The following is a 16,039-nucleotide window of genomic DNA, read 5'->3' as shown; positions in this document are numbered from 1 at the left end:
ATAAAATCAGATATATTTGATATGATGTTATTAACATAGAGAATAACATATATTTACATTATAGGACATCAAAACGCCTTTCTTTACAACTAAAATAATAAATAACCAGGTGAAATAACTCACTTGGTTCTTTCAAATGTTTGTCTGAGGTTTCAGTGGTAAAGGAAACAACAGCAGCTGTATAATGAAATATGAAAAACAGTCAATAAAACATTGATTATTATATACTTCTTACTAAGCTAATTTTCTTTACAAAAAATCAACTTTTATTGTTCTAGGTTTATATTCTATAACTGTTGTGATAGGTAAATCATACTTAATATATGTTTATCATGTAACACAATAGGAAATTGCAAACTCTTAAACAAGTTTTTCACTTTTTATTATTTAAAGTAAAACAATAACATAAAAAATATCAGCTAAATAATAGATTTTCTTTTATAGAAAAGTACTTATCTTTTATTAAGTCTAATTAAGAACTTAAACATGAATTAGTGAAAAAAAAAAGATAAAATATTACTTTATAATCCTCTACAAAAAATATGGACATTCATTTAAATTAAAATCCTCTTTTAAACTGATGATTAGAATGACCATACTTGAAAAACAAATAAAATAATGTTTATTCCTAATGATTTATGGTGGAATGTCAACACTTAGAAACTTAAAAGGATCATAGAATTTGAGTACATTTCTTGTATTAAAGAGATAAAACTACAAACCACGTATAATACATATGTGTACATTCAAATAAAGTTATGCACTGATCTCTCAAATAAAGAAACAAAATTCAGATACACACTTTCACTGGTAATTAAATTTTAGGGGTTTGTAAATTATTAATACCAGTATATTTCACACTAACCATATTCTGCTTGACAATATGTGCTTAGGAGGTCAATGGATGGAACTGATGGACATTCTGGGCATGATGTTTGGTTTGTGAATGGACACTCTTCTCTGTTATTAGATGGTGTTTTTGATGTAGGCTTTGGTAAAACAGAATGAGTATAACTTTGAATGTCAGAAGAATAGGTACAGTTTTTAATCATTTGCTTTATCTTCCCAAGATTCTTGTCATTAAAAGTCAAAACATTAACACCTTTTCCAAGTTTCAGCTGGTTGTAGTTAGTTTCAGTTGCAATCCAAGCTTTGTCTGTTGATAATATAAGCACATCCATTGGTACTGGAATAAAAAAATAGTGAATATTAGAACTTATTCTGACAGTTGGCACCTTGCTTATACATATTTTCAAACTTTATTAGAATTTCTCATACACATACATATCAAGATAGTTCAAATGAATAGAATAAAACAGTAAAACATATAGTATGAATAAACCATTTATTGAAGTTTAAGTAAAAAAGTATTTTAAATATGTAACACATCCAAAATTTATTCAGAAGTAAAGACAATGTGCAGAGTTTCTTTAACTCTCAAAATTATCTATCATTAGTACTACAAATTATTTTAAAGTGTCCTAAGTGTTCAAGTGGTTTACTCATAGAAATGAAGTGTGTTACTTAACATTTCATAAAAATATATTTCATTTAGACCTTTTATATGAAACAGCAAGGATATTCTTAAACACCTTAAGTTTAGATATCTTTCAATAATAGTAAATAGTAATATAACTTGCAGATAACATTTCTTGTAGTTTAAATCAAACGTAAATGTTCCCTAAATCAAGTTACATATACAGTTATTATATATTTCTAACCATTTACTTCAGTGTGAAGATAAAGTAGTGAAAAATAGTGTAATATATTTAGTTCTGTAGTGTTAGGTTAAACAGCATTTTCAATAAGCTACTTGTATTTAGTGTTGATTATTCATTCTCAGATTACATTGGTTAAGAGTAATGAAGGTGTGAAAGACTCATAGCATGCAGGTTGTGATGGGTTCAAGGAGTGGGTTTTATTTGTGAAATTGAGACTGTCATCACTTTTAAGGAAGCTAGTAATGAAGAAGGTCAATTTGTGTGTAGAGTTTGCAGGTTGGAAAAGAAATTGGAGGCTATCCTAAATAGAGTAGAGGCAATTGACAAAGAGAAAGATAAACTGTGGAAAATGGCAGAAATATTTAAAGAGCAACTTAAGCTTTTGCATGCAAAAGGTACAGTAGATAATAATGTATTTCAGGAAGTTAAAGACAGTGCAATTAGGGCTAATAGTAGTGGATTTAAAGGTATTGAAAAGTTCTATTAAGTAATAGATTCTAGCTTTTAACTTGTACAGATGAAATACTATGGGAAGAAAGGAAACAAAAAGTAGAGATAAAGATGGAAAGAAAAACTTAGGGATGTTACAGTTATAAGTGTTGTAATGCTAGAAGTATAAGAAATAAAACTGATTGCCTCAGAGAATTAATCAGATTGGAGGACTTTGGTATAATGGGGTTAACTGCAACTTGACTAAAAGTAAACAATTTTGATGATAGGGTATTGAATATGGATGGAGTGCTAAACAAAGGAAAGGAGTGGCTTTATATGTAAAATATGAATTACACACTGTTAAAGTTGAGGATGTCAAAGATAATAATAATGAGATTAAATCTATTTGAGCTTCTGTTAGTGGATATAGGAGTAGAAAGCTTTTAGTTAGATTTTGTTACAGATTCACCAGATGAAACTGATAAAATTAATGAGAAAACTTACAGTTAGATTATGATTTTAGCTGTTAATGAGGTTAAGATTATGGGGAATTTTAATTTCAGTTAAATAGATTGAGAAACATTAAAGTCAAACTGTGATGGAGACAATTTGTAAGAAATCTTTCAGGATGGTTTTCTTCACCAGTTAATCAAGGAACCTACTGGAAACAATGCTATTTTAGATTTATTGATAACTTCTAATATAGAAATGGTTGAGAAGGTGGAGATTATGGAACATCTGGATGCAAGTGATCATTTCTCATATTATTTTGATGTTTTACTGCACATGGAGATCAGGAAAAATGAGATCTTGGTTACAAATAAAAAACAAATTTTGAAGGAATGCAACAAGACTTATTTGTTGGGAAACTGAATTAATTAGAGATACTCAAGATAGACTTGCAAGATCATTTAACTAAGTTTTAAGTTTTGTTGGATAGTTATTGTAGTCTCACTAAGGTAAAATCTTGCCTTACCAATCTTTTGACCTTCCTTGAAGAAGTTACTGCCTATGTAAATGATGGTAAGAAAGGATTTAGTGTATCTTGACTTTCAGAAAATTGAAAAAGTTCCACATAAAAGGTATTTTAAAAAAATTATCTATAGGTGTGGAGGATAAGTTGGCTCATTGAATAGAAAAATGGCCAGATAGAAAAATGCAGAGTTGTTATTAATAGAGTTCAGTAAAAATGAATTGCTGTCTTAAGTGGGGTACCTCAACTGCTCAGTGTTTGGACTTTTGCTATTTTTGATTTATATTAATGACATAGATGAAGAAATGGTCAAAAATTATTTAAATTTGCTGATGATATTAAGGTCTTGGGTGTTTCTGGCTGTAAGGATGCTGCTACTGCTTTACAAAAAAGATTTGGATTTGGTGAGTTGGGTAAATAAATTGCTGATGGTTTTTAGTTATAACAAATGCAAAGTAATGCATGTGGGTTTTTCTAATTTCAATTATAAGTATCATTTTTATGGGAATACTCAACAGGGTTATGGAAGAAAAGAAGTTCGTGGTTCTGATCCAAGCAGTGTGCTATAGCTAGTGGCAGAGCAAATAGGATTTTAGGTTGTTTGATTTTTGGGATGGGTTGCCTTCAAATGTAGTGGATGCAGTAAATTTAAGGAAGCTTAGAGGAAGGCTGAGGCTAAAAGTGTCTCTATACATGAATAAGACTTTACCAAAATATAGAAAAACACTGAGAAAGTTCATATATGAAAGCTAAAGAGAATATGATAAAAAAACACAAATTCATCACAAAATCTTTGTGAGAAATAATGCACAGTCAATCTATGTAAAGAATCTGAATAAGCAAAGAAATGTATATCTAATAATTTTAACCAGCAGTTGTTTTGACAATAGTTATGAAATTTATAATTTTGGAAAATGAAGAAATTCACACTGTAAATTTAGTGTATCTACAGATGAGAAATGTTGACACAATCAAATATTATCATTCATAATGAAAGCTAAGAAACATATAATATTAGTTTTACAAACAAAAAGGCACTTATTCATACCAACCTTCATTAAATAAATCACAAGAACAATGTTCGCGAAGTGCAGCATCAACATGCTTTTCAAACCTAGAAGAGTTCCCTCTGTAAACTTCCTGAACATCAAATGTTGAACACATACTTGTGAAGAAGCTTTCCTCTAAATTGAAAGAATAATAAACAATTTTAAATATGATTAATTACTTACACTGCCACTAAAAATGTCTATATTATTTATTCTTTTATTAAAGAATATGTATATTTTTCAATTTTCTTTCACTAATATTTTAAGGAACTTATTTTACTCACTGGAAATTTCAAATACTCTATTGATATGATCAAAACATTGACTATTTATAGTATTTCAGGAATTTTTCTGAATGTTATTACCTTAGTGTTTTATACCTAAAAAACTGATAACTAATATTTTAAAATTTCCAACTATTGTACATCATTGGATCTTACAGACCTTTAATACTAGCAAAGGCATTGATATTGATAGAACAAAAATAATTATTAAGGAATTTTTATTTCAAAATATTAATCATAAAAATAATTATCACTAGAAACAATATAAAATATGTAAGAAAAACTATTACACATTTTAAAGAAAACAAGAGGTAATCCTCAATAGACACAACTGTTATTAGATGTCAAATCAGTCAAGGGATGGACCTATGAGCTAAAAGTTTGTACTTGAAAAAACGCAGAGTCATTTTATGATCCATTATACAGCAGCTAAAAATTATAAAATTTAATCAAACATTTAATGTATTTTTAACTTGATTGAAAAGAGATAAATAATATACTACCAACAAAGTACGTAGCATAAATGACCACTTATTAATTATCAGGATCCAAAGATCTGTTAAATAATATAATGATTGAAACAAGCATGAAATTCACTCTTCAACAAGTCGTATAAATTATCTCTTTATTCAGGTATATTCATATAATATTTTTCTAAACTTCTATGTAGTTTCTGCATGCATTATGACATTCTAATTGAACAAATGCCTCAAGGCTGTAAACTTGTGCTTTTAAACAGGTAAAATTTACATACTGCAACCTTTAGCCTTAAGCTGGTGTATATGTGTTTCTGTATGGACTTCTGGGAAGGTAGTCTATTCAAACAGGCAATACAGAAACTTATACAACTGGCTCAATTTAAGGTTATGTGTAGAACATTGGTTGAAGTATGTAATGTGTGAACTTATAGAATAATTGATTTTCTTTGTTTTGCCTGAGTATTTATGTTAGGTATTTCTAGTGCTCTGTCTCTTTCTCTTGACTTCTCTTTGTCTTTAAAGTTTTTTCCAGCCCCTGCAGCCAGACAATGTGGAAGAATAAATGTGGGCAGTTTTAGTAACAGAACATAGCATTTGTTAATAAAGAATTTTGTGTTTACAACTGCACTTGTGTTTACTTGTTTTTCTCTAATATCTATATTCATTTCATTTTTCACTTAACAGTCGTGAATCTGCATTTTGCAGAAACATTTGACTTTTGTGCTGGACACTAGTGAACTCAGATACCACTTTCTATAACTTCTTTAAGAATTTTTTTTACCAGATAAAGGTATAAAACACAATAGTTTCTATTATAAAACAATATTTTAAAGAACTTTCAAATAAATTATGTATAATATATATATTATTCTTAGATAAAGAAATATGATGTTTTAATAAAGCTCCGACAAATGAATTTTTCAATAAGACAAACTGTCAGTACAATTCTATTTCTATAGCTTTTACTAAATTAAACAAAACTTTATATTATGAACCTTCAAGTAACCTACCTGCCTCAGGTTCAAACATATTGCTCATTTTCATTTTGATGGCTAAAATAAAAACAAATGAGAGTTTGAGAAATATATTTTAATTTAAGAACAGATAAAATTCAGGTTATGAAAAACAAGTACTCCTTTCTGATGTTTTGATTAAGTTTTATTCAATACAAATTACTACTTCATAGGTGTAAATGTCTCACTACATTTTTTGTTAATGCACAATTTTTAATTCAAAATGCTCCTTTACAAGAGAATTTTATACAGTTTATTATAAAAACATAACAAAAACTATTTTGACTGATTATTAGTTTACCTTACATATAAATAGAACTATTTTAGTCAAACATACAAAATATCTTTTAAACAATTAAGAGTACAAATGTGATTGGTTTGTGATCTTGTGAAGCATAAGATATACAAATGTAACACAAACCTATATCCAGATCACAGAAACTTTTTTCTAAATCAAAACTGACAGAATTGTGACATGTGGGACAAGAGTAGGGTGCTGTAGGACAACCACTGTGCATGTCAGAAGAATATGAACATCTTCTTAAGGCTCTCTTGATTTTCTTTTTGTTTTGGTTATTGTACTTGATGATGTAAACATCACTAGACAACTGAACGTGCCTATAATGATAACCTTCTTTAATCCATGGAGCAATAGAGCTTAACAAGAAATATCGTCCTGGAAAAAAGATTATTTGTTTAGTAATAAACCAATATAAATAATTTATAACTTGGCACTTCCAAATGTAATACATTAAGACAAACATGGCATGTTGAAATGCATGTGAATTTAAATAAATGGATACTATATTACTCAAGTGCCAACCAAATTATAGTTTAAAATATGTCAAACACCAATTGTGATCATTTTGGCAAAAATATATCTTCAAACTTTAAATTGTAAGTTCTACTGTCTAATAAGTATTTTACAAAACATCTCTTTATGTTTGTTACACTTAGGATTATTCACTTCAAAGCTTATCTAATTACTCTGGTGTTTTCTGGATTCTTTGTGCATAAAATTTAAAGACAAGCACTGTTGAAGTGTGTGATGGTAATTAAGTAATGCAGAAATAACATTATAACACAGTGAATTAATAATTTTCAAAATATTTTTATTAAATAAAGCTGTTGCAAATGCACACTCACTTCCAATCCTTTATTCATCAACATGAAGTTCAAGCTGTTATAATACTATAAATACTAATCATTCAAAAATAGTACAAGTCTGCATATTACAAAATATAAAATATGTACCACATATAATGAGTTTTAATATATTTATTTCTACTGTTGTGGAACTTTAGCATTGATATATGCGAAGTTTACCAAAACATTATTTCTAACCTACTTCTGTGTGTTTGTTTTGCTGTTAAGCACAAACCCATATAATGGGTTATCTGCATTATAATTACTGCAGGAATCAAATCTTATATTTTTAGTATTATAAGACCTCAAGCTTATTGCTGAACCATTAGGAGGGCTTCTTACCTTTAAGATTACAGGAACAATGATCTTTTATACTGTAACTGACTTTCTTTTGGAAGTGGCTTTTGTCTCCAACATGGATATATCTTATAAAAAAGACTGGGCAGGAGGCTGTAACATTAAAATAAGTAAAGCTATAACACAATATTCACATCTTCATTAATTTTCTAAGTGTCTTTTTAACATTAGAAACTTCATCTCCTATAAAGAAATATAAAAAGATAAACGTTTAATTTGTTACTGTAACCTTATCTTAATGCATAACATTCATTAAATTCTATAAATTGTTTTACAACATTAATCTATTTTATCTTTCTGTGTTTTGATTTTGTGCATCTTTTTCATGAACTGACTTAGCTAAAATAACGTTTTATCTTATCTTAATAAGGTGAGGTAGGTTCTAAATTATAAAATGCAATGTTTTCTTAATTATACTTTATTTAGTGTTCTCACATGTACGTTTTCTTTATAATAAAAAAATATACTTTTATTGTTCATTGACTTTTGTGTTCTCATTATTGATACACAAATTAAAATGAATTATGGAGTAATTAACTAGCCTACATTAATGTTAGTGTCTATCCTGAAGAAAAGAGTGTAACATTTGTGTTTGTATACACCATAATGACTATTCAGAAAGACTATTTAAAAAACAATTACAGTTGCATTCACAGCTAAACAGGAAAAAAAAAGACAAATTTTTCTATAAAACCAGCAAGTATTTAAACTACTTTCTGACAAATCACTAACAGTGCTTTTCTTTTGCTGTTTTTCTCTTATCCACATACTATTTGGTAATCACAATATAAAAAAAAGATTCAATTTATAAATGTTATCACAACATAAATACACTTCAACTACAGGGCAAAATTTCATGTAAATGTGGATTGGATATCCTTTATCCAATGGCACATATTTTAAATTGCCAACACACTTCCTTCAACTAACTTAAATGCAGCAAATGACCATTAAAGTGCTAACATCCTCCAAGAATTTTGTAGGTTCCAAAGTTGATAAAATTGAGAAAAATAATAAAAAATATTAAAATTAAGCAGTGAAATCTAGTACAAGTTATTGCTTTACACAATGAAAACTCAATGGTGTAATGTATAATGCTTTCAGTTTAAAATGATGCAATTCAAAAAACAACAACAGCAAGTAATTCTTTCTTCATTGTACAGTATTCATATTCAAGAGCCATGAATGAAGACTAGCATACATGATTAACATTTTTATACTCCATCCCATAACTGCAATAACACTGCTACAATTCCACTATCAATAGCATTAGTATCTACCAAGAAAATGCCAACACTGTAACTTCTGCTAAAGCACACTTCAGAGATTGGAGTGCTTGCTCAAATCCCTAGTCCATCTCAAGTGGATCTCAGCTTTAATGGGAGCTAATAATAGTGGGCTGATATTGGAGAAGTTGGCCATAAATCATAGATAAGTACAATGCAAAACCTGGGAAATTGCAGACTTTTTGTTTAGCCACAGGTTGAGGCCAATCTTGCACCACTGCTATTTTACAAGAGGTCCCTTCTCTACCCACAATATGGCTAAGAAATTCCACTTTCATGCACATTTTCCTGGTTTCAGCTTCAAACGTGCCTTTTTTAATCACTGAAATACAATTTTCATGTTCTCAGCTGCAGACTTGAATGTGAGACCAAACACTAAGATATCGTCAATATAGATCAGGTATTTCTCCTCTGCTGCCCCATAAGTGTATAAGCTCCCTTAGCCTCTCAAAAGTGGCAAAATAATTACATAGGCTAAAGGGTATAAGTATGATGCAAAACCCATACTTACACAAGCCATACTTACTGCTGAAAGCAGTCTTAGATCTGCTCTTTCCATCCACCTTGACTTGCTAGTATCTGTATTTTAGGTCTAAGTTACCGAACCATTGAGCCTCTTTTAATGCATCTAAACATTCATCTGTTCATGGCAATGGAAGTATTCAATGTGAATTACCACATTCACCCACCTAAAACCAATACAGAACCAGAGTGTACCTTTCTTCTTCATAGTAATCATCCTATATTATCCACTTTATCTCAGTGCTGGCTACATCCTTAAACCAGGGTAGCCTGTGCAGCAGTTATTTTGTAGAACATGCATCACTTGTGTTTATGTGATGCTTTATGACTGTTTTTTAAACCAATCAGCCATCTGGTCCCACAAATATATTGTAATATTCAGCCAACGAGTCACTGAATTGTTGATGTTGTGTTTAGTCTGTATTGTCTGCACAATCCCCAAACAGCAATCTAATATGTATTGGTAACCATGTACTTTCTTTGGACATAGCACAATGGATGCAATATTGGTATTGCCACTAGCTTTGCTAACTTCCATTTCACTTACCATGCCAATGATCATTTCTGTGTGAAGCTGGATAACCAATTATTCATAATTGCAGAACAACACCAGAACTTCATCCTTCCTCAGACAGATAACTGCTCAAGCTATTGCTGCTTGCTTTCTGAACAGAAAGCAGCTTATTTCATGTGTGGCTCTATAACTAGGTTACATGTACTGATGCACTAGACTCCCACTGAACATCACTTAATTTGTTGCACAGGAAAAACTGACTGATAAACACTACAGTACATCTACTCCAAGAATGTCAATGCCATAACTGAGACAGGCAACAGCTACCATTATTCTGAGCACAAAGTTTATTAGAATAGAAAAGAATTCCACAAAGACTATAAAAAAAAAGAATAATAAAATTTCAAAAATATTTTAGAATTAAGACAAAAGATAATCTTATTACACAAGAGTAACATCTAAAGATAACTTCCTAATACAGACATATATAAATAATTATGAATTTGCTAGATTTTTTGTTAAGGGTTTTGACCATAATGCTTATAATGAATATACTATTAAAAGGAGCTTTAGAATTTTCTAATGAAATGAAGTTGAAAACTTACACATTTATAACTGTGTAAGTTTTGATTTAATATCTTTGTACAAGAATATTACATTGAATAAGACTTTAAAATTAAAAGTTAACCTACATTATCAAGAATAAATATGTAATATTTCCAAAGCATGCTTTTCAGAAATTATATGGAATATGCCATCACAGAATCTCATTTTCTATTTACCAACAAGATATTTATATACATATGATCAAACTGATGAAATTACAAATGTTAGTACTTGCCAAGTTACTCTTTTTCCATTATGAAAAACAAGGGTTGGAAAATTGACAACTGAGTTTCAAGCTTATATAATATTGAAGGCATATTGACACTATTGTTTATCATACTTATTGAATTTCAACAAATAAGTCAGTCTCTAGAGTATCTTAGTAATGAAACAAAAGTCATAACAATTACTGTTGAATATCATGAAAAACATCAACTTGCTTTTCTTGACACATTAGCACATCACAATGATGGTAGTATTAATTTTAACTATTGGATCACTATATTTGACTTTTTCAAATTCATTCCATGAGACAGAAAATATAGTATAAAGTTATAATGAAAGTAATTGAAGTTAAGATATCGTTATTCTATATTATATATAATCAAATACAGATTAGTCAGAAACTAAAATATCTTAACCAAGTATTGGTAAACAGCTTCAACTCATGCATGTACTTAAAAAATACCTTCACAGATTGCTTAATTTAGAATAAAACTTTAACTAGGCTTACTTGAACACAGCAGTTTGTTTCAGACCTTTATTAAAAGCAATATAAATGTATAAAATATATCATTATATACAAGACATCTTGTGTGAATAAATTTTGTTTTTAATTAAAATATTACCCCAGTGTTCTAGTGCACACCTGTTGCTACTTACTGTAACATTAGATACCAAAATACTTCCTACTGATATATTTTATGAATTATCATACAGTGTAATCTTCTCATAATGTGAGAAAAGTCTTATGTAAAAAGAAAACTCATACCTTGAATGCCATCTTGTTGTTCATCACCATATACATTTTCTACATGAAAAGAGAATAAACAGTCAGTACCTAAAGAATTTCAAATCATTCATATTTTATAAAACTGAAACAGTGACAGCATTTTATACAAACTTAATAAACTATCCACCTGATGCATAAATGCAAAAGTTTTAGCAGAAGAGTCAATGAAACTAAAACAAGAGGGAATCCTCAATAGCCATGGCACTTGAAATTATTTTAGGCAGGATAAGAGTAAATTAATCTATCACATCTTTTTTTCCTTTTTATTAGTTATGTTTTTGTGCACCAGCAATACCAAGTGTGGGGAGCTCATATACTCGATTCACTTGTATTACTCATCATGATCTCTACCAGCCTATCCTGAAATTGAAATTCTTTTAGGCAGGATTAGAATAAATTTATCTATGAGACCTAGGGTGTGGTCAAATACATCAATCAAAAAGGTTTGACCTCCTGAGTCCAAAACTGTAATTAGATCTCAAATTGGTCAAGAGATGATGGAGCTATGAGATAAAAATTTGTACTTGTAAAAAAAACAAAACAATCAGAGCCGTTTTATGAGTTGCTGTGTCACGGCTAAAATATTAAATGCAAACATTTTATCTGAAAATAGTGCCGAGAGGATGGTATGAGATTGGAAATTTTGAAAAGTTTTAAAAAAATTAGTGTTGTTCTGTTACTTTAAAACCATTAGCAATATTTCATGAAAACCTTGTGTGTGTCATCAACTTTAACATATAATAGACTACAAACAAATATTCTATTATGTAGAATCTCCTTAATATTTCGTTATCCAATAAAATATCCACTTTGACTTAGTTTATACACCCAATAATTGAAAAATGTCACCAGTAAACACATTTCCTTAAACACAATATTGAACAGTTTTGTAATATATTTTATCCTTCTTATGAAACAATTCTTAAATATTTATAATAAATGATTATTGAACAATGAAACTAAACACAGCTGAAATGATTCTAAAAATTACCTTTCTTTACAACAATAATGTGCTACAACTTTAGCTACAAGCATGTGAAATCTTCTGCCAATTTGTTTCATTCAGAGTATCAAAGTACTTATGATATATTTCAAAAAATTGAATATCATTGTCTACCAAAGAACTAAAGTGACAAAATAAACAATTTTCCAATAATATTGTTCTGACATAGAGGATTATTTTCTGGCATTTTGTAACACAGTGCTTTTCATTTGGTCTTTACCATCCTCTATAAATTTTACTTTGTATCTTTGTTTTACTACAGTTTTTTCACTTCAGGTTTGCAAAAGCAGTTTAATGTAACTAAATCCAGGCTCTAACATTATGTGGTTTATATTATAAAACAATCAGTTTGAATGTGTTCATATGTATAGATAATAATTTTTTTAAAAAGCTTTTATTATATTTCTGTTGAACCTAAATTAAATAAAATGATGAATAAAAAGTATCATAAATAACAAATAAAAATTTCTCACTCTTGACTAGACAAAATTTCAGTGACCTAAAAAACAGAATAACATATACTAAGAATGTTTTTAGAGTTTTGAAAATATACTGTTGGAAATTCATGACATAAGTCTCTTTAGAAGTACAATGTTACCAGAAAGTTTTGACATGTTAATTACGTTATTTTCTATAACAACAGATATTACAACAGCTTACAATTACATAATTTATGTATACTTCTTATAATGAAAGTCAAGCAATTAAAAAAAAAAAAAAATTGTGCAGGTCATTAATTTCATCTTTTTCAAATTCACTCCCTAATGCAAAATGTAGCATAAAGTTATTAGAAACGTAAATTAAGTAAAAAATGTTATTATTTTACGTTCTATATAATGAAATATAGAATAGTCAGAAACCAAAATTAAACAAAAAATGTTCATGAACAAATTAAAATTATTCATGTTCTTAAAAGCTAAAATCAGAAATAGCTTACTTTATTATAAATTCTAAGTAATTGTAACTGATGCATAAGTAAGACATTTTCCACAAAATGTAAAGTTACTGAAACAAAAAATGTTTTTGAAAGGTTATCAAATAGTCATTCTTTTCTAAAAAAATAAGAAAATGAATTAGCTAATTTTATTACTGCATCCATCAGACAACTTCCCTAAAACAAAAATGTATATTTCTAAGCTATTTTGTGCACAGCGGTTTGTTTCAGACCTTTAGCTTATTATTTTACACAATTTTCATTTTATAAATATTTGATTTTTTCACATCTGTTAAATTTAAGCTTCTCTTTCATAAGTCAGGTTAAACACAAACCAAATCCATAATCAATACAAGAAAACCAGCCTTAATTTCTTCAGTGCAGTGTAATATTTTACTTATTTTCATAACTGTTTTTAAATTTCAAACAGAATATTCATGAATGTATTAGCAAAAATATGAATTACAATGTACTACTTTTAGTTAGAAGCTGTACCAATAGTAAAACAATTTATTATATATACAACTAATTACAAACAGCTTGACAAAATATCATGTTAAGAAACACTGTTTTAACTAAAATATTACCTAAAAGTGTGGTGCATGAATTTTCTATTTTTTTAGCATTAAAATAACTTCTATGTGTATATTTTATGAATAAGTGATCACATAGTGTAGTTTTCTCATAATGTAGACAAGTCTTATAAAAAAAATGCATACCTTGATTTTCATTTTGTTGTTCATCATTGTATGCAGTTTCTACAAGAAAAACAAATAAACAATCAGCAGGTACATAACTTCAAATCATTCACATTTTTAAAAGTGAAATAATAACATAATTTTGTACAGATGTAAAAACTATCTGATGCATAAATACAAAGGTTTTAGCACAGAAATTCCTTGAAACTAAAAAAATACGATATTGTCGAAAGGTCTATCAAATCATTAGCTAAAAAGTAAAACAACAACAAATCAAGAGAAACTACATACAGTATTAAAAACCAATGATGGACTTCTACTATATGCAATGTACATTATATCTAAAGACCTGAAGTTTGCCCTCATGACTAAACCAATAGAACTTCAAATTGTGTCTGGTTTACAAAAATGTATTCATTTACTTAGATGGTCTGTTTTAGAAGCTATTTAAAATATTATTGTTAGTCAAAAATGCCAGTTCATAAATATCACTACAAGGATCAGATGCTATGCTTTAAAACCCTGTATAAATCAAAACAAAGAACTTATTATCAAAACCTTACAGAAAGGAAAATAATTTGTTATTATGAAAGATGACACTTACAGAAACAAAATTATAAGTATGTTAAGTAACACCAACACATACTCAACTCTGTCAAGAGATATGTTTAATCTACTTCTTTAACCTCTCAAGTTCAACTTTCTACCTGGCAATTCCTGGATCTCTATACTTAATATACATCTTTTATTAAACATCAATATGTGAAGTTTCTTATAAATTACAGCTAGGAAAATGTTATGATTGGTTCCAATTAATTGAAGCAGTTAGATTAGCAGCAGATGACAGTACTAATTAAACACTATTCCTATCTACAAGACATAGATTTTTATCCTCATTAGTTTTCTCTCATTACATGCAGTATCTGGATTGCCTCTGTGACTATTCACAAACACAAACTACATAAAAGAGCATGCTCGTACCAATATATTTAAAAAAAGTTTTATCCATCATTACAAACTAAAAACTATTTTAATGGATATTAAAGTTCAAAAAGAATAGAAATAACTTCTTTCATTGCTGTTTATTCTCATCCCAATTACTAGACATTTTCTCTGTTGTAGAAGTGTTAAACTTTTTATAACAGAAAATCTAATAGTATCTACATTTTGTGATTGTTTTTATTCAGTATTTTTCTGATACACAAAAGGATACCTACCTTTAACACATTTTAGTACTTTGTTTTCTGTATCTCATACTTTTAGAAAAGTACAAACATAAGATTCTATATAATCCTTTAAATCTGAGCACCTAAAAACTTTTAAAACATGATTGAGAGTGTTTGTAAGATCAATGGTAAATCATGGATATTTAAAAACTACTACTTAATCTATGCACATGGGTGAGGTTAAAGTGTGCATGCCATGGCCTTTTACATGGCATTTTACTTTATATTGCTGATTTAGTGACAGTTCATGGTAGATGAGAGTAAATACCAGATATAATATACAGAGATACTGAAAAATTGTAGGTATGCATTTTGGAGATTCTAGAGGTTGTGTAAATGCAATATGCAAACTATAAAATGGACAAAAGTATTTTTATTCTTCATATAAACATTACTTTGTACTCCAACTTGTCAGTTTGACTCAGACTGACTCTGTAAATTCACAGAAATATCTTGAGTACAAATACCTTTGTAACTCATCTGATATTTTACGTACAACATACTTATATATTTTTTTAAAAGTGTGCCACCACATTTCTTGTGGAAACACATAGTAAACTTGTAATTAGTCAATATTTCTTCTCTGATACAGGGTCAATCCAATGGAAAAAAACCAGCAACATTCAGTTAATCACTTCATATAGACATGCTCCTTCTAAATTATTTGATATGAAATAAAATTTAAGTGTAACATTATCAAACTGAAGAAAAAGTAAAATTTAATAGCCATCTCATAATCATCAGATATTAGCCTTCCTTTATCATCCCTCAAGGGTCCTATCCT

The 16,039-nt window shown here is 28.8% G+C and overlaps 1 protein-coding gene across 1 annotated transcript in view; it reads right to left on the bottom strand.

The window, feature by feature from the left end:
- LOC106471299 overlaps positions 1-16,039 on the bottom strand; it is a gene marked incomplete at its 3' end in the record, with an annotated part of 75,734 nt that overhangs the window by 41,263 nt on the left and 18,432 nt on the right. The window contains exons 10-17 of the mRNA XM_022399913.1: positions 14,051-14,089; positions 11,374-11,412; positions 7,440-7,547; positions 6,373-6,627; positions 5,949-5,990; positions 4,179-4,310; positions 866-1,186; positions 124-177 (exon numbers count right to left, since the gene is read on the bottom strand). Coding sequence (XP_022255621.1) covers positions 124-177; positions 866-1,186; positions 4,179-4,310; positions 5,949-5,990; positions 6,373-6,627; positions 7,440-7,547; positions 11,374-11,412; positions 14,051-14,089 — 990 coding nt within the window. The remainder of the gene's footprint in view (positions 1-123; positions 178-865; positions 1,187-4,178; positions 4,311-5,948; positions 5,991-6,372; positions 6,628-7,439; positions 7,548-11,373; positions 11,413-14,050; positions 14,090-16,039) is intronic.

Source organism: Limulus polyphemus, unplaced genomic scaffold (assembly GCF_000517525.1).
Source record: "Limulus polyphemus unplaced genomic scaffold, Limulus_polyphemus-2.1.2 Scaffold4526, whole genome shotgun sequence".
NCBI lineage: Eukaryota > Metazoa > Arthropoda > Merostomata > Xiphosura > Limulidae > Limulus > Limulus polyphemus.
This window is presented reverse-complemented; position numbering and strand designations above follow the sequence as displayed.